Genomic DNA, 20,548 nt, shown 5'->3' with positions numbered 1-20,548 from the left:
CCTTTGTGGTTCTTTAGAATTCATGTCAGTTTTATGAGGCTCACATTGTCACTGATTGTCTTCATGTTTCTCCGCAAGGGCCTAAACCCACTGTGACCTACGGTGCTATGTTTGCATCAAGACGGATTAAAAAAAAAAAAAAAGAACAAAAGAAATCTCAGTGCAGAAAAACCTCCATGGTTCCGCTATTAAAAAAGGCCCCAGCTTTGACACAAAAAAGATCTTGACTTCCTGCAGTCGACAGCCATCACTTTCTGCTTTATGCCATTCACTCAGTCCTGCCAAACAGAATGAACATTCAATGTCATGTTAAAGCAAGGTCACACAGAGCCAGATGGAAACCTGAGATAAGACCCTCTTGCATGCAGACTAGGCAAATGCACACATGCAAACACACATACACACACACACACAAAGCAGCAGTGTGATACTAACAGAGCAGAGATGTGGCGCTCCTGGTTGAGCTGAAGCGTTCTGCCCTTGCCTCCGAGGCAGCACATCCTCGCTGACATGCAAATCCTATGGCAGTTGTGGTTCTTTCTTCCTCTTCCCGTACACTCTCTGTGTCTCCCTCTCTCGCTTTCGCTCTCTCTCTCTCAACCCCTATAACTCCTGTTGATGTAAGCGTCCACACTGTGTTGAGGGGGAAAGCAGTCCGAGCGGCGGCAGCAGCAACAGAGAGACATGCAAGGAGCCCAGACGAGCTCCAATGGCGCCACAATCTCACCACCTATCTCTTTCTCCTTCTATCACCTCCCACACCCCTACTCCCATCCCATTCCTATCACTGTCTCTGTGCCCATGTCTCTGTCTTCCTGCCGGGATGCAGAGCACAAGGACAAGGCAGACTGGAGGAAGACTGTCCCCAGCTACAACCAGTCAGCAGGAGCCATGGACATGCGTGTCTGGAACACTCTGGATGAAAGTCAAGAGCCTTTGCCTAAGAACTGGGAAATGGCCTACACAGAGACTGGCATGGTCTATTTCATAGAGTAAGTAGCCTTTCTGCTGGCACTCGTCCTCCTTGTTTTTATAACACCTCTGTGTTTATCTCTGTTAGCTCCACTTCCTGCTCTCCCAGTTTTTCTTTCATTTCTGTGTTGACCATTGTGGAAAGTTCTGAAAACGAGTCCTTACCACAGCATTCCTCTTTCCACTTTTTGCTTTTAAGGTGCAAAAGGTGCACAAGTTGCTTTTAAAGTCATTAATATTTTCTAAAGTTACATTTGAATGGTTTAAAACCTGATTTAATGATGTGTCACACAGCCTGGAGATCAGTCAGGTGGGCACTTTAATCTAACTCCTAACTGGGTCGAGTCGCCAGCTGTGTGTGATGGCCTAAAATGTGGCAATCCCCTGAAATGTCCTTCTAATTATTTTCTCAATCTTTGGGAATGTTTCTTGTCATGATAGAAAATAGACAACCAACGGACCGTACAGACCTTACATTAATGTAACCCTAGCCCTTTCTCGTGGCTTTTTCCTGTAATTGACTCCTTTTTTACTTAACCCAGAAAAATGTTATAAAAATTTGACTTTTTGATGCAATAAGTCCTATTGAAATGTAGCAGAAACACAATATAAATTTCAGACAATTCTGTCTTCCATCAAAATCCACCTTTTCTTGTTTTTATTTTTATTTTTGACACCAGTGGCCATGAGGTGACTGTATCACTCAATGGTCAATGGGAAGAACCGTTTTAATCTTTATCATCTTTGTCAGTTACTTCACAGAAAGACGGACAGAGAGGCATTTATGTACAGTAGATGTCCCATGGTCTTGAATCCAACAGAGGAAAGCCTTATTGATGAATATAACCTTTATATGTCAAGTACATTTTTCAGTGCCTTCACTGCCACTGAGCCACTCTACGACCACATCAAAAGACATATTTATGTATTTTTGCATTTATCATCCTAATTTTCTTTGTTGTTTAGATAAGCGGTAACATCATTCTACTACCTTTAAAACTAAATTCAGAGTTTTCTAATTTTTACAGTCGGTTATGTTGGAGCCATGGTGCGTTCAGGTCTTTACTTGTGTTACTTTATCAAGTTCTGATCATATTCTGAGACATCACAGCCGTTTACCTGGAAGCATTAGATTCCTTCACACTGACCGTTGTTGACAAGCTATATGTGGCTTTATAGTCTGGCTAATTAGGTGCATTTGCTTATCAGACTCACAATCTTACTACACAGGGCACATGGAGGTAGAATAGTTATTCTGCACAATAATTCCTCCAAATTTAATTCTACATTTAATATGCCTGTGCATGTAAACCTCACAATTTCTCTTCTCTGTGCATCAACAATAAAATAATTGGATAACTAGCTGTAGGGAAGTGCTAGATTTGGTTATGTTGACATATATTATTGTTAGTATCATTTTTATTTATTGTTTAATAAACTATTTAGTAGTCTAATAAAATAAAACCGTTTCATTTTACCTCAGTGTTTGTTTTTTTTTTTTATCTAGTTAACTTGGTGCAGATCCTTTTGACCACTTGAATTCTCAGCGATGGCAGCTACATTTTTCATAATTAAGTTTTCTTTCCCCTCGTTTCCCCCGTGTTTGATGTAGAGTTTGCTGGCTGACACTGAAAGCAGCAGGCCAGCATTGTTTACCAGGCCCGTTAGAGTGGCGAGCAGTCAATGCCGAGCCTCAGAGAGCCAGGTGCTCCTGTTTGCTGCTAAATCAATAGCTCATTCTGCCAGTGAGAGAAACAACAGGCTAAATGGGGCTCACCACCCTTGACCTGCTCTCTCTTTTCTGCTTTTTATGATCTCTACAGTGGCTCAGCCATTCCTTTTCTTCTCTCTTGACTCTTGCGCTATCTTGCACTTGAAAGCCTCTGAGCATTGTTAACATTTTAACAGGTATTGTTAAAAGCTTCCCGAATGAGCAATTACAAAAGTTTAAGTAGCTAAAATATGAATCTTTCTCTCTTTTGTTTGTATTATTAGTCACAACACAAAGACCACCACCTGGCTAGACCCCCGTCTTGCCAAGAAAGCCAAGCCTCCAGAGAAGTGCATTGAAGGAGGTGAGTTTCTGCGTCTCTACTCGCATCTTTGCAACTTGCCGTCACACATGGCAATCTGCTCGCGATCCCCATCTCTCGGGGAGAGAGATGGGGATCTCTCTCCCCGAGAGAGAGATCCCCATCTCTGCGCCTCCGCAGAGATGCGCAGAGATGCGCGTCTTTTGGCCTGCGTCTGTTGGCGCAGGCCAACAGACGGAGGCTGAGCAGCCGAGCGGCCCCGTTCGCAGCCTTGCTGGTGACACAGCTCAAACCTCCCGTCTGCCTGTCTTCCCTCAACGGCTCCACGGACACACGCAGAGAGCTAATCAGTGCAGCATCTCTCAAAAGGCAATTTTCTCCTGCCCTCTCTTGCGTAAAGATCCCCTCTGCTCTGCATGTGTTGTGTCAGACAGTTGTGGAAAGTCAGGATGTTGCACACATACAGTAAGCACCAGCAGAGGAAGAGAGAGAGAGGGAGGGGATTTGGTATTGTTTGAGAATGTGTGGACGTTGGGGTGTACTCTTCCTCATTTGATGGAAAATGGAAATCCACTGTGCAGCTGTATGTCCATCCATTAATTTATCCATCCATCTACCCACTCTGTCCGTCCATCTCTCCAGTCTCCTCTATACTCAAATTTCATTTAACAGCTCACACTCCTCACTGACTTCACTGGGTGTATGAATCAGTGAACACATGGATCTGAATAAAGACAACCTCTTTTTTTTTTGTGGCTGCACCACCCCTGTTGTTTATGTTGCAGCTGATTTATTGCCCCTCTACCTGTCTCTTCTGCCCCCTCAGAGCTTCCCTATGGCTGGGAGAAGATTGAGGACCCCCAGTTTGGCACCTACTATGTTGAGTGAGTAAAACCCTGTTCTGTTCTGTTCAGGGGTTTGAGGAGGGAACCCAAAGGGCTGCAGCTGTGAATCAAGGCTGATGTAGATGAAATAGCTAACGGCATGCTCCCAATCTGACTTTTTAAGAAAAGCTGCACCTGTGTGCATCCTTTTACAACTGTTGGGCCAAATCAGGTCTCTTTCATTAGTTTAGATTGCTTCCAGCTGTTGTTACTAGCTGCATTTCCATTACAAAGGTACACAGAGACTTTGTTGATACTCTGCTAATGTGTAAAAAGCACAATTTTGAAGTTGAGCTGTTTCCATTAAATAAGAAGCAATTAAAAATCCAATTCAAGCAATAAGTCATTAAAAAACATGCTGCACCACGTCTTCTTTTTCATCTTTTTCTCCAGCAGTAACATCTAGTTGTTGATCACATGACTTATATGATGGGGGGAAAAAAGTGTCTCCATTTCAGTTTTGTGAAATACATTGACTTTGATATAGCTGAAGAACAACATCAGCCTAGCACAAAAACTTTTTATTAAAAATCGTTTTGTTTCTATTAAACAAATGTGTTTTAGAAATTCCAATTTGCTCAATCTTAAGGTCAATAAAAACACAGCTACTACTGTGAAGTCCAAATGAGCTTATTTATTAAATCTGGTGTTAACCCCGTACACAATGGGATGCGGTTAACCTAAGCTGGTTTTCAAACTGGATTTTTCCGCAGGCCTGCAGGGAACAATTAACCACATCTCTGCTTTAGAGCTTTGTCTTTGTATGTGAAAGAGAGAATCTAGAGAATGTAGCAGACAATGAAGGTTCTGGGGTCCCAGAGAGGGAAACAGCAGAGAGATCCCGTTCTGATGGAGAGTGTAAACAAGAGGACGTTGTTTCGTTTTAGTCCCATTACTGCGTAGAAAGAGGCAGAGACGTGCGGGCACGGGGGAAATCATTATGCCGGTTTATGCTGGAGGGTCACTGAGAGCCACTCACTCCTCTGCCACCGTCCTTTTCTCGTCCGGCTATTTTTTATTCCAAATAAACGACCACGATGTGACACCAAGTCCAATTATTTCCCCCGAATTGCGAGGCGTGTCAACCGGAGAGTGAGAAAGTGAGATGGTGAACTGGGAAATGACTGAAACAGGGGTGTGAGTTGGGGTTTGAGGGAGGTGGGGGGTGTTTATCTCCTCAGACTTAATGGGCTGGGCATCTCTGTGCATGAGTCATACACAGCAAGAGCGCTTTGTGTTGAAGGCACACACACAGCGTATAGCATCGGCGTCTCAGCATGTGACTGATTCACCGTGCAGTGTCATGGCTGGGATTTCTGCCTTTTCAAGCTCATTATGCAGATGAGCTACAGTCTTTTTAAAAAATAACACAGATCTTGTTTTAATTTTAGGGATTTACAAAACATGATGGAAAAAAACAAACAAAACAAAAACAAAAAGATTGGGTCTTCACCAAGGACCTAGAAATATTTCAGTTTACCCGCAAGTGTTTGAAAACACAAAGCAGATTCCCGTCAGACATCCTGGGTTTAATCCAGGGAGTAACACCGCTTCTCTCCGATGAGTTCGAGGCCTCAGTCAGATGTGAAAAAACTAATTACACCCCTGTTAGGGCTGAAACAAGTATTCAGATTAACCATAATCAAACAATCATTGGAATACTCGTCTATTAGTTTGATAATTGATTAATTGTTTGTGTACAGAGTCTAAAAAATGGAGTTATCTAAGCACCGTTAAAGGTGAGAAGCACTCAGTTATGTTTGTTTAATATCTTGTACAAGAAGAAAGCAGTGTGTCTGAAATTCTCCATCGGTGTCGGCTCTGACTTACAGCTGTATTTACTTCTTTTATACATCAGGACAGAAGAAGTGCAAAAAAAAAAAAGACATGCTGTGAGAACTAAGTCCTCAGCAGGTTGCTGTGAGATCTGACTTCTGTTTATCTAATCCTTGCAGCTGCAGACCCAAGCTTTGTCAGATGGCCTTCAAAGAACCCTCTATTATACACAGAGCTTGTAAACATAAGTGAAATAAAGACATAACGTAAATACAAAGATAAGACTTTAGCACAAGAAATAAAATATTCCAACCTAATGTTGGGGCAAGAAGACATGACCTGTTTCTGCTTATATGTCTGAGAAGAGTCATGAGCAGAAACATTTTACATTCGAGAAAGATTTTGCCAAAGTTCACTTGAGTGGGACATCTACGGAAATTCATCCCAATGTGAATATCGGTGTAGACTTAGTTTTTTTTAGAGCTGCATCTGAATGGACCATGCTGCTTCTATGTCCTCTGGATTCTTCTTGAGCCAAAAGACCAACATAAAGATGTTGTTCTTCCAGTAGCTCTGCTTCAGAAAAGCACTTTTAATTGCAAAAATTCACTTTTACAGACTCAGTTCCACATTTTCTCATGCAACATCCACAAACAGCTGTGCTTTTTAAGGTATTTTATGTGACAGATCACAAAATAGGGCATATTTGTGAACCGGTCGATCATTTTGTTTTACAAATAAAAAATGGAAGGTTTGGTATGCATTTGTATTTAGGTTTCATGAGGAACTCCAGAAAAGTAATTGACCTTCAGAATTCACAGCGCTGCCAAATGTATGTGTATTTTAATCTCAGTATAAATACTGAACGCCTCAGATATTTGTTTGAGAAGATTAGAGAGCGCAAAGATCATCAGGAAGACGAAGAACACGGCAGACAGGTCAGGCATAATGTCAGGGAGACTTTAAAACAACGTCAGTTTGTAGAACAAACTTTGAACATATCTAGAGCGACTGTAGTATGTTTAATTTCAAACCATTCAAGGCAGCTAACCACATCCCGGTAGTCAATCTGTAAATTTAAATTAACACTGATGTTCCATCAAGCTTTTAAACTTTAGTTATTTTGCAAACAATGGGCCAAAATTTTAGCCTCTAGAGGAGTAAAGCTGGTAAAAACACACCCTTAAGTTCTTCCAGCAAAACAGCTTTAGTTGAATGCAAATCCACATTTTACTTATTTTAATTATTAATTATTTTTACATTTTTGTTTGCAAAAAACTCATAACTTTTTCTTTCTGCTTTACATTGTAACAAACAATTTCAGTAAAACACATGGACGTTTGTAGTTGTAACGTGACCAAATGTGAGAAACGTTAAAAGGGTTTGGATACTTCTCCAAGGTACTGAATCTTCCAGGAAATGACAGCACAGGTCGGGAGATTCTTGGTCCATCGTCATCTCGAAATCATCCAGCTCGTCCTTAAAGACATCTGCCCACATCAGTATCGCTTGTCCACCTCCTTATCACCCAACTCAGGGTCAGAACAGATTGTTCTCAGGGTAAAATGGAAGAACAGTGTGTCCTCATTTCACTCTTTTCACTTCTTTATATTATATTAAGTGATTTCAGCATTCTTTACTCTCTTAACTGTCCAGGTTGTCATTTTTGACCTTACAATTTGGATAAAGATCTGCAAAGTTTTTTTTTGTTTTTTTTTTGGCTGTGAAAGATTTTATTTCTTGGAAATTTTTTCCAGGCACTTCTTTTCCCTTCTCTTATTTCTCTGCAGATTGTTTGCTTCAAAAAGTGTAACTCAAATGTTTAAATCTGTCCAAAAAGCCTTTAAAACTCTTGTTTTTATCTCAAACACTTTCTTAAAGTGATAATCCTAAAGAAAACTTTGCACGTCAAAATAAACCACAGCTTTGCGTCCTTCCTAAAACTATTTAAATTATGTTTGTGTGATAAAAGTGAAGTGTGCTGTACCTTGTAAATGAGCTGCTATTTATTTAATATCTTTGCCTTTAGTACTTTTGGTTCTGGCATGTTTGGGTGTGCACAGCACATGCTGTTTACATGTTTAGAGCTGTGACATCGCGGCCAGCTCAGGATACGCCCCGCATAGTCAAATCACAGCTTTGCATCATCATCAGACAGTAGCAACAACAGTGGAGACTTTCTGTCTGTAGACTAGCCAGATAGAGAGAACAGAGGGATTGAATGAGTGAAATTTTAGTTTTTAGATACATATCTGTGTAACTGACTATCAGTTAAGATCTTTTCTCAAAATTAAGGAGACAAATGTGCAATTATTTGGGATGTATATTCAATCATTACTCTGTATTTTGTCCTATTTGCTGTTCTTGTAACATAACGTTATTTCCTATCCCCTGTGCAGCCACATCAACCAGAAGACCCAGTTTGAAAATCCGGTGATGGAAGCAAAAAGGAAGCTGAGTGACGACACACCCACTGCAGTTCAGCCACCAGCAGCCGCACCCTCAGGTAAAACTCTCAGCAAAAAAAATGCTGACCTTTTATCTGCTCTTACAAAGAATCTTCTATCAGATGAAACCTTGGTTATGTCCTTCTTAAAAGTAGAAAATCCACAAGGATTTAGGTGGGAGTGCCCTTGATGAGATATTAAAATCTAAGCAAACTAACTATCAAATGCCACTTGCACTATCGTGTTTTCTGGCAAAAATTTTTAGTGGTTTAGGAAAGTTAGTTCAGTTACTGCTTAAATAAGGAGGTTAGAATATCCACTGCCTGTTCAGAAAGGAGCTGAACTGAAAGTGAAATTGTTTATTTGCATCTTGTTTTTGAAGAACTATAGAGAAAACATGACGTGAGAGAGAATTGCATCTGACTGCTCTAAGTTATTTCATGTTTTTAGCATGTTTTTATGAGCATGCATTTCTGTTTTTAAAGCAGTTTTTAAAGGTTTATTCCCAGAGCCAGATTATGAAAATGTAAATTGTCACTCCCGCGCTTCCACCTCCCAGCCTGCTTCACTGCACCTGATCTCTGCATCCTTCCCTGCATTTGGTGGGCCCACGTGGAGGAGACTTTATGTTGCTTTCCGATGTTAAACTCCTTCTAATTATTGTCCATTAGTCCCAACTGGGAACTCAAGGTCGGGGTCAAACTGCCTCAAGCGTTCATGTCCGGAATAGAGCAGAAAATGTAATGGATAAATTATGGATTCATCTGCAGTGATGTGGCAGAAAGAGCTGAACCTGACCGCAAAGCTCACGATTTACGTATGGATCAGGACCAAGAGAAGCAGATCCCAGGCACAGTCGGCTGAAATGAACTTGTTGATATGTTGAACTGAACATTAGTGGTGAACATTTCATACACACTGTAACTGATAGTAAATAAGTATGTAATAACTTTGTGCCCCAAATTAAACCCTGCTTACTGCATCATGGAGCCTTGGGCCGGCCCTGGCTGCATGTATTTTTACCCTCCTATTTAGTTAAGTAATCACTGTGGACTCGAACCCCCACAGGCCTTGTCAAACTTGCTTAAATTCTTCCTCTTCCTCATTTTAATGTTTGAAATAAAAACCTTCAAGGACAGACGCTTTTGCTCTTTTCCACACAAGGGAAATTGTAAGAGATCCTCAGGTTTTTTTTTACTTTAACTGTTAAAATGTTCCGGCTGATTAGTGTAGTTAGTGACATGCAAAAACTTGGCATGTTTTGCTTTAAGTCTGCTGTGTCTTTACCTAATAAACTCCTGCGTGGACAACAGCATGGTTAACACAGATGTTCCATCATTGCACTTCTTAAAACATCACATTGTGTGTGTTATCCAAACACTGAGAGCCCTTTAACCGTCTGCTTTAAGATGAAATGTCTTTCTGAGGATGTTCTAACAGTTGACAGGCTGCTGATAAACAGCTTATAGCCTCGGAAGCTATGATATTCAATTTGAATAATGAAACGACGCTTCACTGGGCGGCAGAATTCACTTTGACAAGTAGATATGAAACAGGGAAGGCTCTGAGGTCTCTCTGAATGCTGCTTTAGCCCCCTGTCATTCACAGCTGCTTAAAGATCTCTGTAGACCGGAGGAAGGGTGCCAGGGAAGAGGGATGGGAGGACAGAGGGGTAACTGCAGTCGTGTGTGACTTATTGTCATAAATTGCCTTTCTGCTACTTCTCATGTCCCACATGTGGGGAATGTTGCAGCTTGACTGATATAATCACCCGCTGCACCGTAAACACTAGAGTCTGATAAATGGAGGCCCCCGTGTTGTAAAAGGAGTTGGAGCTATTACCGTCCTCCAAGTGTGCATACACAGAGCATGTCCGTATTAGCATTCAAGCCGGCCTCCGTGTTTCAGACACCCTTCGGACAGATCTGTCCGCCTCAGTCTGCTGCGCGCAGATCCCACCTCCCATAGCTGAGTCTCTCTGCAGTCTGTGTGCCACCGCCTCCAGCTCTAACTGCCCACCCTGCACCTTCCCACCCTCGTTAATGAGAATTAATGGCCAGTGTGAACGTGCGTGAGGTGGCTCCCGAGCGCGATTCTGACGAGGCTGCCTCGGCTGACCTGTCAGACAATGGCGACGGGGCACAGGAGCGGAGCACGGCACTGCGCTCAGGCCATAATTACAGCACTGACAATCCTGTCAGACATTTCACATAATCACTTCGCCCCCCTGAGAAAACAGACTGTCCCATTGTTGCCCACAGCTTAATCAGGGCCGTGTAAACACGGCTTTGGTTTGTAGCCTCTGCTTTCCAGATATGGTTTCTGTCCATGCTGCTTTAATGGGGATCATTTAGGAAATAGTTTTTCTGGCACAGCGTGAACATGACTCAGCAGGTTGAGCGTTTTACCTGCAGCAGACACATTTTAACATTCATCAAAACAAGCTGTAAGGCCCGTAGAGCTAAATTTAGGGTTCCCACGTCATCTTGAAAAGTCAGTGAATGTGTGGAATACAAAACTCTAATATGATTATATCTGAAGTTGGGGTGAACAAGAGCACTGTTTATGTTGGTTGTTATTCAAAAGTCCGTCCATTCAAGTTCTATATTTAAATTAGTACAGTTGATTTTATTGACTAACCAAATTTTTGGTTTTTTGAAATAAAAAAAAAGCAAATCTGGTATGGAATAAATCCGAGCTTTTATATTAAAGGTACATCATCCAACACTTAAATCTTTAACACAATAGAAATATCTGGACTGTGGAACTTTGGAAATGTGTACGGGCCCTTTGAGAGTGTTTGTGTCGCTTTAATTCTGCTCGACCTGTCTCTGCTTTTCACTTTAAAAACAGTCACGTCCATGAGCCAATTGCGGTGCAGTTATGCAAATCAAAATCCCATGACACTACGACACTGAGAGAGAGTGGTGTGGGAGGCAGGGAGGACTCCTCTCTGCGCTGCCCCTGTAATGAGATTGATGTCGAGCTGTCTATCAGTGTGGGAACCAGGCAGGGACGAAGCCCGACCTGCAGGGACCCAGCAAATAACTGGCACTCGCACAGGGGAAGTGGAGGCTAGGATTTAGTTAGGATTCACCTCTTTGTGTCAGGGCTAACTCTATTACTTTTCTGTCTCTTTCTGGCTCATCAGTCCTCCCTTTCTCCACTCTCTCCTATAGTCCAGTAGCATTTATTTCCTGTCTTCTGTGAAGTTGCCTCATATGATCAACACCTTGCATCACAAGGGAAACTTGCTATGAAGTTTACAGGGAAAGCAAAACAGATTTATCTCACGTAAAGTGACATTGAATTGTTTACCACTGGTAATTGGCAGGGGAGTCATATTATTTTAGTCTTTTAAGGAGTCAATTGTTATTTTTTTCTAATCCACAAAGGAGCAAAACTGTGCATACAGAGCAGACTCTAAGATTTGAATTTCTCAAAGGTCAATCCAATTTGGCTTAGACGGTTTAAAGTTAAATACTGTGGGAGTTTTTCAGTCAAATGAAAAACCCAAACACACACATCAGAACACGTTTCCTAATGGGACAGGCTAAAATTAAGTTGGAAATGACTTCTAAATTTACCCAGTTGAAAAAAAAAACATGACATATTTTTAAACCTATTTTGACCCTATATTGATTAGACAAAATCAATAATAAATCAACCGTCAACAATAAATTCAGTTATACAGCTTGTTCTCGTCATTCCATATTATAAACGACTGGTTCAGATTTGTCTTTAAGCAGTAGGTCCACTGTGGCTCGTCTTGAAATCGAAAGGTTGTAGGTTCGATTTCAGCTTTCCCCACATGTCGATGTGTCCCTCGGCAAGGCACTTAACCCCAACTTGCCTTCCAATTTGCATATTGATGTTTAAATGTTTGGATGTTTACTAGCTTTATAAAAGATTTGTTTGAGCTTGCATTAAAACTCAGGGTTCTTTGATTGTTTGTATAATTACTATCAGTGAGCGACATTCGACAGATGGCAGATTAAAGAGAAGCTCATCATTTTACAGAAACCTTCTGTGGCCATTTGCTCTTTTACAAGAACCTATTTTTATCAGGACCTAATTGTAAACTGAGAAGATTATCTGGTGCACATATATACTATATGCACTTTAATTTTGAACTAAGTTTGCATCGAATTTCTAGAAATGTCTGCTGGTGTTTTTGAGGCACAACAAAAACTTTGTTTGTATTTGATTTCACAAATACAACCAGAAAGAAAAAAGTGATTTATATGTTGAGGAATGTCAAATGTGATACTATATATGTGTTGTTTGTAGGTCTATAAAAAAGCTGTGTCTAAAGATTGTTGTTGTGATACAGGCCACAGTTTGAAATAAAATCCTTTACTGTTCAACTGAACGTCGGCCAATCAGTACACAAACCATGTGCGCAGTAGACGTGTGAGTGTGAGGTGATTCTCTGGTTATAATTTCTGGAATGCTAAAAGGAGAAATGGACAAGGCATTAGGGTGTTTTGCAATTAAGCATAAATACAGGTTTGACTTGTAAAACAGCAACAGTTTATGTTGTCATTTAGTAAACAATTAAAATGTGTGGTTAAAGATAACCTTGACGGAACAAAACGGGAATCTGGCCTCCCTCCTAACTGCTATATGAGTGTGTTGTTGGAATCAAATTTGTTTCCACCTTTTGCGTTCTCTATTTACTATCTCTATTTTCCATTTTTCCATGTATCTCCACAGAAGAGGAGCCTGCTAGAGGGTTGCGCGGTTTCACTCGGGATCCATCTCAGCTGCAGGGTTCCATCTTGCAGACATCACTTAAAAAAAGCCCGCTGGGATTTGGGTTCACTATCATCGGAGGAGACCGACCGGATGAGTTCCTTCAAGTCAAAAACGTCCTTCCTGATGGGCCTGCAGCACATGACAACAAGATTGCCCCAGGTAATTTTCCTCAGAGCCATGATAGTGTTCTCTGAGTTCTGGACACCAACTGTTTAGCAGTCAGAGGTCAGACTGATCTGAAGAGCCTTCCAAAACTTAGAAATATTTTATTTAGACCTAGAGTGTCAGCTCAATACAAAGTAGCATATAATTGTAAAGTGGAACAAAAAGATTCATGGTTTTCACAATTTCTTTTTACAAATAAAGATGTGGAAAGGCGTGGATTTGTATTCAAACCTACTTTCTTGAATCATACAACTACATTTTACTGCAAGGTGCATTCGCATCAGGTTTGCAAATCTTGACGTGGCTGTTTTTGCCCATTTTTTTATTTCAAGACAACTCAAACTCAGTCAGATTACGTAGAGAGTCTCTTTGGACATCAGTTTTAAAAAACTGTCTAAGACCCCCATTTGGATTTAGGTTTGGACTTTAACTAGGCCATTCTAAAATATGAATGGTGTTATCTAAGCCTTTCCATTGTAGTTCTGACTACAATGTGTTTAGGAATGTTGTTCCCTGCTTCGGTGATGCGGTCAGGGTAATTTAAGCTTTCAGTCTTGCATAATGTTTTTCATGTTAGCAAAAAAGCTCAGTTGTCTGACCAGATCACTACTCTGTCAAATAAAACACTTTGAAAACACTGTTTGTGTTGGAAAATGTGTGCAAGGACACCGTAGTGATCCAAAAAAATAAGTCCCAAATTATGTGCATTTGATTTTTCTTGACCTTTTACATATGGTTTAGGCAACCATTTGTAAAGAGAGCAGATCATGGATACCTCACACTGAATGTCACATTGCTGAATCACATAAGGCAGCTTTATGATCAGTCATAAAAATAAGAAATCATCGATAAAACAGGCATCTAGTTTATAGTTTACGGTCAGAGTTTATATCCAAGCATAAATTACAGTTTTAATTGGCCTGTCTTATGTAGGTTGAAGGGTGAGCACTACATGAAGCCATTCAGGAATATTTCAAGTAAAAGGCGTCGCAATAGGGTAGTGCAAATATGCAGGGATTTTCACCTTTTCATTTGTCTGTGGACATTGTGATCACATGTAGGGCGACTGAATTAATTTGAATAACTGTTGTGGGAAAAAAGCCTTAGGATTCATATAACACTAATATTGATCGCCACACAAGCACCGCTGCTGAGAATCAACGAGAAAGTGGAACAGAGAGAGTAATTATTTTCACTGTCTCATTTCCCTTGAGAGGGGGGGTAATTGACTGTACCAAAAGATGAATGTAATTAATTTCATTGGGTTTTAACAGCGAGCAGTCGACTGGAACAACTTCCCCTTGCATCTTAACACTATGGACCTGCTACTTTTATTCATGCCAGGATGTGCAATGTTAGAGCTCCCGGAGAATGTTTATTCCACTTGTCTTTTGGGATGTTTTATATAAAACACTGTAGTACCATATAATGAGTCAGAGCCACCATGTTAGTTTATGGAGTTCATTTAAGGAGTGCAACTTTAGCTGTGTTTGCTTGGGGAAGGTATTGATTGTGTAGGTGGGATGGATCTTCTTCTGGGCATTTAGCCAGCTGGCCAGTCAGCGGTTCAGCTGTTTGGCAGGACGAGGTCTCCAGCTTTTACAGGGAGATGAAGGTGGAAAAGAATGAGCATGTCACTTATCTTGTTCTGTTTTACACTTTCCTACTTCCTGTTGCCATAATAAAGTTATGTACAAATAAATACTGTTGATTGGGAAAACATTTTATGTGATATAGCAACATATTTGGGAAGTGGAAGGAAAATTAAATTTATTCCCAATAAAATTCTGGAAATTGTGGAGTCAATACTGTGACAAACCGCCTTTTGCTATGATTGCAATTGTAGCTATTTTGGGACTTGTCTTCCAACTTTGCACATCTAGAAACATAAAAATATCTATTGTTGCTGACTATTGTTTGTGCAATATAACTTGATCAAGCCTTTTCTAGCATTCCACACTAAAAACTAAGCAATAAAAGTATGTATGACTTGTGCTGATATTGCATTGGGTCAACATCGGTACTTTCCAACACTCAAAACTGCGATATCGTAATCGTATCAGAAGTGAAAAAGTTGGGCACCCACAATCCCAACAAAATACATTAAAGTTTGTAGTTTACTAGTGAAATAGAGATGTGATTGTGTTTGCTCTGTATTTAATTTAGCCATTTTTCACTTTTGAGAATGAAATCTCTTTGTTCTTCTTCGAGGTGACGTCATCGTGGACATTAACGGGGCTTGTGTGCTGGGGAAGACTCACGCTGACGTGGTTCAGATGTTTCAGTCCATCCCAATCAACCAGTATGTGGACCTGGTCTTGTGTCGGGGTTACCCTCTGCCAGAGGACTCTAACAGCAGCGAAGATGCATCAGCTTCACTCAACGCCTCAAAAGAAGCTTCCCCTACCCCATCGTCCTCCAATCCCCAGGAGCCCCATTTCACGGTCCCGGATGGAGGACACCTCTCACGCCAGGCTGCTGCCGTACCGGCCCTAAGCAACGGCGGACGCCACCATCACCACCCGCAGCAACACCAGCACCTTCCGCTCACCCACAACCAGGAGGCCCCAGACCCCACCCTGTTGCAGCCGGAGCTGGTGAGCGTACCCTTGGTGAAAGGACCAGGGGGGTTCGGTTTTGCCATCGCAGACTGCCCCTTGGGGCAGAAGGTCAAGATGATCCTGGACGCCCAGTGGTGTCGTGGCTTGCTGAAGGGTGACGTCATCAAGGAGATCAACAGGCAGAACGTCCAAACGCTGAGCCACGCTCAGGTAGTGGACATCCTCAAAGACCTGCCGGTGGGCAGCGAGGTGAACGTGCTGGTGCTTCGAGGAGGTGAGTGGCTGTAAACAATTATGAATCTGGCTCAAGTTAAGTTTATGTGTATGGCAACGAGGCAGTTCAAAGTGCTTCACTTCATATAAACATCTAACCTGGCCATTGCTTTTCTGCACATTTCTGCTTGATTCAGATTCATCTTCACATCTCAGTGTAGACTTTCACCCATTGACCTGGATTTCTCCGGTAGAATTGCAACCGGGTCAATGAGCAAACAGAAGAAGTTGTGAATGATCACATAAATCTTTTACACTGTTTGTAGTCTGCCTGTGGTTGTAAGCAATTGCAGCGGAGAACGTGAACAAAGCCATTCAGTCCATGTTGGTCATGCTTCCCAATATTGAATTAACATCAACAGCCATCTTGCTCGGCTCAGCACTTCTCTCTTCTCAGTGGAGGATGGTTGTTTGCAGTGCAGGCAATTTTCAGTAAGCTTCGTAGTGTCGAACCTGTGCGTTACATACACCACAGGCAAACATTAGCGATTGGGCAAAATTTAAAACCTCGACAGAGTCCACTCTTCCAGGAAGCAATTGTTTCTCTATAGCGAGAGTCCAGACCCTCTGTATGAAGCAACACATAGAACAAGGGGCTGGTTTTTACCTGGCCAAAAAACAGACAGTCAACGATTATGAGATTAGTAATAAACAATGCAATTTGTCAAATGCCATCATCAAAATCATCAAGCAAATATACATCAAATATGTTTATTAATGTTCCACTTACTACTAATCAAAGACAACTCTAAACAGGTGGGTTTTTGTCTTTGTTTAAAGGAACTCAATGTTTTGACGGTTGAGCAGTTTTCTGGAAGTTTGTTCCAGATCTGTGGTGCGGAGCAGCTGAATGCTGTTTCTCAGTGTTTGGTTCTGGTTCTGGGATGCAGATACAAGGTTGATACAAAAACAACAGATCTAATGTATTTTGGTGCTAAGCCAGTAGACTCAGGTGGTAAGTTGGTAGCACCACAGCTGGGACACGCTGTGAAATCTTTTTGAATGTTAATCTACAAGTATCATGTTCAGACAGCGCACAGGTATTACAGCCTGGAGGCAAGGTGACAGTTTATTCCAATTCTTCTGAAATCCTTTTAATCCCCCTGCAGATTTCTTTTCTGCTTTGTGCTTTTGACTCACTTTTTTCTGCCATCAAAAAGAAAAAACAATAAACAAAATTCCCAGACTGCTTTTAAAATTAATTCCCGAGGAGACGCTGACATTATCCTTCCTGTTGTCTGAGATCTATCAGCTGTAGAGGAGATGAAAGTTCCTGTACTGTGTACAATGTTTTAATTTATAAATGACAGGACGGATTGCGTGCTGCCTGTCTTGCTTGAATACACGGACTCTCCCAGTGTTTAATAAAGCAATTTCACGCTCTGGTCCACGCCAGCTCTGCATCATCCACTGTGCACCTTCCCAAACGGGGAGGAAGTGGAGCTCGGTCACATGGGAGGGAGCTGCGTTCGGACGAGATGGCAGCTTCACTGAACCACTTGCTGCCATGAGAGAAAGAAAGAGAGTAGGCAGGAGACTCAGAGACTGGTGGGTAATCACCGCCTGTCTTCTTGCTTCATGCTTTCCCTGATTTGAAGGGCTTGTTCCTTTTTTTTGCCTTTGCTGCAGTGCAGTATAGCCCAGATTCAGGAGATCAGTGTTGCACCCACATATCAGATGCGCTGAGCCGGGTTCTGTTCTACGCTCCCGGGGGTTTGTCGTGTATCTGCATTAATCGCACACGTGCATATGCTGCATGTGTGAGTGCGTGTGTCTGTGTGTGTGTGTGTGTCACAGCTTTAGGAAAGCATAGGATCACAGCTTTCCAGAAATCAAAGATGAAATGCTGCTGAGGTTTCTCACAGGACCCCCAAAGGCTCGGATTAGGATTGGTTTCAGTTTCAACCAGCAGTCAGAATTACAGATGATGGCAAGTAAATTCGGAAAATTGTGAAGATTTTCATACTGAAATGAAGCTACAGTACCTTGTAAAAATATTCACACCCTTTCACACAAATGTCAGAGTGTTTCATTGAGATTTTATGTGATGGACCAACACAAAGTAGAAAATTACGATGGAGTCCAAGAAAAATTACAAAAGGTTTTACTCTTTCCTATTTGAGAAACATCTCAAGCTCAGTCAGATTCGACATAGAACATTTGTGAGCATTTGTTTTCAAGTCTTTGAACAGATTTTAACTTGAATTAATGTCTCAGCTTTGACTGGGCCATTCTGACACATGAATATAATTTGGTTTCAACCATCCAATTGTTGTGTTGGCCGTGTGTTTAGGTCCTCCGTCCTGCTAAAAGGTTGACCTTTGCCCCATTTGCTTATCTTTTGCAGCCTCTATCTGGTTTTCTGCTCCCGTATTTAACTTCATCCATTTTTTCATCAGCTTTAGCAGCTTCTCTGTCCTTGCTAAAGAAAAATGTTTTCTATTTAAACTTTATTCCATAGAAAAACATTTAAACTTTATGTTTTTGATAATATAAATACAGCTCTGGAAAAAATTAAGAGCCCACCAAATATTTATTTCTGAACTCTTCCTGAGTTAAAACATTAGTATTGTTGTTTCTAAATGAATATGAACTTGTTTTCTTTGCATTATTTGAGGTATGAAAGCACTGCATTTATTTTTTATTTTTTATTTTTGGTATTTTAACCATTTCTCATTTTCTTCAAATTAAAACTACAGTTTTGCTTGGAATTTGGGAAACAATAGTTCGTAGAATAAAAGAACAATGTTCATTTTACTCACACATATACCTATAAAAAGTCAAATCAGAGAAACTGATCATTTTAATTGGTCTCTTAATTTTTTCCAGAGTTGTATATTATTAATATAAACATGTTTTAATAAACATACAATTGTATGTTTTAACACAACATACTGCGCATTTTAACAAATTTATTTGTGGCGGAACAAAAATGCAGATGTGCAGACTGAAGGAAGCAGATGGAAAATTAACATACATTAATTAGCTTATTGAACAAAGGAACAAATGGAGGCACTGCGGAGGCAGGAAATCCAAATTAGCCCAAGCATGAATCCACACCTGAATAGTTCAAACAAAGTAAATGAACTGGGCGGGGATAAACAGGCAAGGAAAGCATCTGGTGGACCAAATGGGGAACAAAGAAGACGGTGGATAGACTTCCAAGGAAATATTACAATATCTACAAATGGAAACAAATGTGAAGCACCACTAAGAAAAACTACTGATCAAATGCAAACCACAGTCTGGGATGATTTTTGTGAAAAACCGGACAGCTTCAGCGCCTCTGGGTTGCATTTGCAGCAACAGGTGGCTGGTTTCACCCAGAGAGCGGTGGATGTTTTCCCACGGCTCCAGGTCTTCTTTGGCCCTCCTCTTATAATTACACATCAAACATCAGTAATACTTGAGCCTACTGACCCCTGGTGGTAATATTACACATTGCTTTCCACACCCCTCTCATTTGAAACTTGAGAGAAGCGGAGAGGAAAGTACTGAAAACATGTCTGGTACAGGTGAGAACAGAGAAATGGGATAAACACACAAAACCTGTAACTAAGATTTTTATGATTCTCACCTTTTGTCATCGTTATATATTTCATAATGTGTTGGCTATGTTTTCTTAAGGATTTAACCTTCACTTTCACCTCTCTGCTGACAGGTCAAACTTCTCCTGTGAAATCACTAAAACCTGTAAGTAAAACACTTTTTTTTTTTATCAGTTTTCTCATAAAAAATGATGTAATAGAAAACCCATTTTCTGTTGGATTACAAAATAGAAACCATTATTTTTTCTGGTTTGCTTTATCGCTGCCTCCCACAAGCAATGCTGCATTATTCAGGCAACCTGCATTATCCAGGTTGTTATTTCTGGAGTTGCGTGTGGGTAAACACACATGCTCCGTGCAAACAGCAACTTAACATCATCCTGTGCTTGGGTGTTGTAAGATGATATGCCTCGTTCAACAGCTTGTCACTGTGCTGCTCCTCTGTGCTGCGCTTTGAAAATAGAGAGGAGATGAGGCAGAAACAGGCTTACTCACTCTGCTTTGTTGGTGAAATGCAGTATCATTCTGCTCGGTTGTGCTATTTGGGGGATTTTTTATTTCTTGGTAACTAAATCCATCCTATATTTATCTGCTTCCTGGCTGTTTTAGACTTCAACCACTTAGATAAATGATCTGTTATTGCTGTTGTTACTGTATATGTTCCAAGTTATCTGAAAATGTGCCACAACTAATGGATGTTTCACCCACCTGAGGACTTGCACATCTGTTTACCCTTTCCTCCTGTTGTGTGTGGCAGGAGAGAGCTAGCATGCCCCACGCTACGTCCCAGCACAGCCTCCAGCATCCTCCGCACGCCGTCTCCCACCAACTGCCCCACCCGGCCTCGCAGCCCGTCGTGCAGCTGCAGCAGCGGCAGGAGATGGCGAACAGCACAGAGACCCTCAGTCAGCCGGAGGTGCTCTCCAACGCGCTCCCTGTGTCTACCAACACCCTGCGGTCGTCTTCTCCCAAACCGGACCCGTCTGAGCTCTACCTCAAGTCCAAAGCTATGCTAGACAGCAAGCGTAAGTTGATGACAGAACTTTTTCAGCCCTACTTGAGCATCTCTCTAATCAGCTTTGCAATGTATTTCATTGGTTGGATATGTGAGGTTGATCCAAACCCGCCTGG

General features: G+C 41.3%; 1 protein-coding gene across 3 annotated transcripts in view; it reads left to right on the top strand.

Moving 5' to 3' along the window:
* magi3a (membrane associated guanylate kinase, WW and PDZ domain containing 3a) overlaps positions 1-20,548 on the top strand; it is a 128,782-nt gene that overhangs the window by 95,639 nt on the left and 12,595 nt on the right. For all 3 annotated transcript variants that reach the window (XM_007553655.2, XM_016672230.1, XM_016672228.1), the window contains exons 5-12: positions 830-992; positions 2,968-3,047; positions 3,832-3,889; positions 8,065-8,171; positions 12,829-13,029; positions 15,247-15,870; positions 19,531-19,562; positions 20,175-20,442. In XM_007553655.2, coding sequence (XP_007553717.1) covers positions 830-992; positions 2,968-3,047; positions 3,832-3,889; positions 8,065-8,171; positions 12,829-13,029; positions 15,247-15,870; positions 19,531-19,562; positions 20,175-20,442 — 1,533 coding nt within the window. The remainder of the gene's footprint in view (positions 1-829; positions 993-2,967; positions 3,048-3,831; positions 3,890-8,064; positions 8,172-12,828; positions 13,030-15,246; positions 15,871-19,530; positions 19,563-20,174; positions 20,443-20,548) is intronic.

This window comes from Poecilia formosa, unplaced genomic scaffold, assembly GCF_000485575.1.
Source record: "Poecilia formosa unplaced genomic scaffold, Poecilia_formosa-5.1.2 Scaffold57, whole genome shotgun sequence".
NCBI classification, from domain to species: domain Eukaryota; kingdom Metazoa; phylum Chordata; class Actinopteri; order Cyprinodontiformes; family Poeciliidae; genus Poecilia; species Poecilia formosa.
This window is presented reverse-complemented; position numbering and strand designations above follow the sequence as displayed.